At 40.5% G+C, this 2866-nt stretch overlaps 1 protein-coding gene across 3 annotated transcripts in view; it reads right to left on the reverse strand.

Moving 5' to 3' along the window:
* Positions 1–2866, reverse strand: part of LOC117939382 (E3 ubiquitin-protein ligase Midline-1-like) — a 51391-nt gene that overhangs the window by 11109 nt on the left and 37416 nt on the right. For all 3 annotated transcript variants that reach the window (XM_034864698.1, XM_034864697.1, XM_034864699.1), the window contains exon 3: positions 1481–1576. In XM_034864698.1, the coding sequence (XP_034720589.1) occupies positions 1481–1576 (96 nt within the window). The remainder of the gene's footprint in view (positions 1–1480; positions 1577–2866) is intronic.

Genomic DNA, 2866 nt, shown 5'->3' on the forward strand with positions numbered 1-2866 from the left:
ATGAACAGTTTTGAGAGAATCTCAGCAGTCAGAAGCCTTGGCACTAGATGAATCTGATGTGAAATATTTAGAAAGCCGCCTGTGCAATGCTTTTTCATCCCTCTCATGGACAGCTGCATGTCAGATAGCTTCAAGTACAGTGTTTATGCATTTGTTTTTAGCTCATGATCACCAAGTTCCATCCTGTACTTGTGCAATATGACTTCTCTCCCCCAAAACAGCTGTGAAACCCTACTGTGTGGATTTGTGACCATGATGCACTGTGTGGGGAAAAGAGATCAACCTTTTTCTTTTTTCCGGTCCTTTAGTTTATTTAAAATGCCTGCATCATCAGAAGGATTCAAGCTTAACAGAAAAAAACACATATTTGCTTGATAGTGACACACAAATATAGTTACAAAATACCTTTCAAAAGAAGAAAAGAATCTCAATAAATCCAGATCCTCTTTCCTTGGCGTTTCTAAAGGCCTTGTCAGGCAGAGAGGCTGTTTGCCATTATTCCTCAACAGCGATGTCACTGCCTTTTAACCCTGTGGCGTTGCTTTATTTAAAGCTTCTTAGTGGGCCAGTGTAACATGAACAGATTGGTTGACAACAGAATTGTCTTCAGTAAAGCTTACTACCCATAGACATCCACAAACTTTGTTATCCTCGTAATAAACCTAAAAGAAAAAACCCAGACATGTAACATTTAAAGGTGTTTGTTCATGCTACACATTGTTTTTAATGATGGAATATGTTTTTCTTAAGCATTGTCAGCTGATGCTTAAGCCCATATTTTCACACCTCATAATAGAGAACATAAAACCAGATATAATTTAAACACTGCATTGTCATTTAAAATCAGTCTTTTCTTAGCATTAGCTTTGTGCATACAATTCATTCCATCTCTGCAGCTTAAGTTCTCCTTTGTGTTCACATCAGAAGTTTGACCAGGGCTGCAAGAGCATTTCATTATTTGATAAGCGTTTAGCCTATAAAAGGTCAGAAAGTTAAAGTTCCCAGAGCTCATTATGCCAAATTAAAATAATTGTAATGTCTGACTAACACTCCAGTTCCAAAGACAGCACGTTTTCAAGTGAAAACCAATGCACAATTTTTCTGCCGAACAATTTATGGATTAATCGACAAATCCCTTCAGCTCTGAAGTACATTTTCAAATTGCATAACCATTTTTTTACAGCTTTTTTTTTTCATACTGTTTTATTTTAACTGCTAACATTGGCTACATGCTAAGCTGAAGGATGCTGCTCTCAATTTAAGTTGTTATACAGGGAACATGGGAGATAGGTCAGTGGCTAAATCACAGCATAATAAACATGAAAATATAGTTACAATTGTGTATATGTACTTTAATTGCAATAATTTTAGGATACAAATACAAAACACAACCATGCCCAAGTAGATCAACAGTGCATATTCTATTATAAATCCCCTATTGACTGGTTGGTGTTGACGTCAGAGAACCACTGGGACTCACCTCTACATGTTGACAAGTCTGGATCAGTTTCCCCATAAGAGACTCCAGCTCGTTGTTCCTCTTGATCAAATTACTCAGGTTGGAGTCCAGGGCTTGCTGTGGCAAACAAAGCAAAAGAACAACAGAGTGAGAAAACAAAAAAAAAAAGGTTGGGAAATGAAGGCAAAGAAACGGACGTGGAGGGCAGAGCTGTATAGCAAATGATGAAAATGCATCAGACATTTTTTTTGCTTAAGAGTCTTTGCTGGCAAAAACCAAAGAAGCTGTAAGACAACTTCAGGAACTACATCACTAAACAAAGTTTAAGTGCAAGTGTAAAACTGCAAACATTTAGAGATTTTAAGCAGAAATGTGCAAGCATGATTCCTCAGCGCAAGAGCAGCAACGAAGCAATGTTTTCCCTCAACTCTTCCTCCTCACGAGCATCCTCAGGAGTTGCACAGTTTCCTTCTTCTTTCTGAAGAGGTGCGCCTAGTGTCCACGTACCTCAGAGCGCGGGTGATGCCCCTCATCTCTGTGATGCCTCCTCATCCTGCCCGGTCCGAGCCTCCGACAGAGGAGCCTACTCTAGGAGATGTGACTAGGAAAGCCACTCCACTGAGCTCCAAGCCATGCGCAGACCCAGCCAAGCGACAAATTAGGCATGAAAAGCTTTCCTTATGAGAGCACGCAGCAGCGCTCCCGGCTAACGAACCGGCAAACAGGTGACAGTTCGTCTACTCTGTCCCCAAACGCTCCTCCCTTGCTTTTTTTTTCTAACCCTCCCCTTTTTTCACGTTTGCTGCTTTTCATCTGCCGGGCACAGTCTGCCTCCTTTGCTTCCGAGACCTCATATTATTGCCAAACTAAGCATGCCTAAGCCGCTCTGATGTCACAATTCCACTGTCCTGTTTTCCAGAAAAAATGTAGAACTCAGACTCAATGAATGCTGAGATTTCCTGCATGTCTTGAAAATGGGGTCAAGAGGCAAGGCCGAAACAGCAAATGCCACTGATAGCTTCGGTGGGAAAGCACAGGTTTCCAAAATCTTAAATTAGAAATGTTCTTCTTTTAGAACAAAATTGCCAATTGCTCAACGTTAAAGAAGAAAACCAACTAGCTAGATAGGCTGCATTCCAATTCACTTAACCACCTTTTAGCAGCAGTGTAAACACAGCCAAGTTCTGACATTTATGTTGAAAATTAAAAAAGGAGTTAACCCGGGGGGAATAGTGTATAAGCGGTTGCGTGTGTGTGTGTTTTTAGTGGCACTGGGGGCTTAATGGCTGACCTTAATACGGCGATGACACACAAAAGCAGCATAAAAGTTGCCTCTGAGATGAATAGGATGCTTCTTGTTGCCATTATCATCCATAGATAAAAATAAACTAAACATCCTATAGGATG

Source organism: Etheostoma cragini, chromosome 24, assembly GCF_013103735.1.
Source record: "Etheostoma cragini isolate CJK2018 chromosome 24, CSU_Ecrag_1.0, whole genome shotgun sequence".
NCBI classification, from domain to species: domain Eukaryota; kingdom Metazoa; phylum Chordata; class Actinopteri; order Perciformes; family Percidae; genus Etheostoma; species Etheostoma cragini.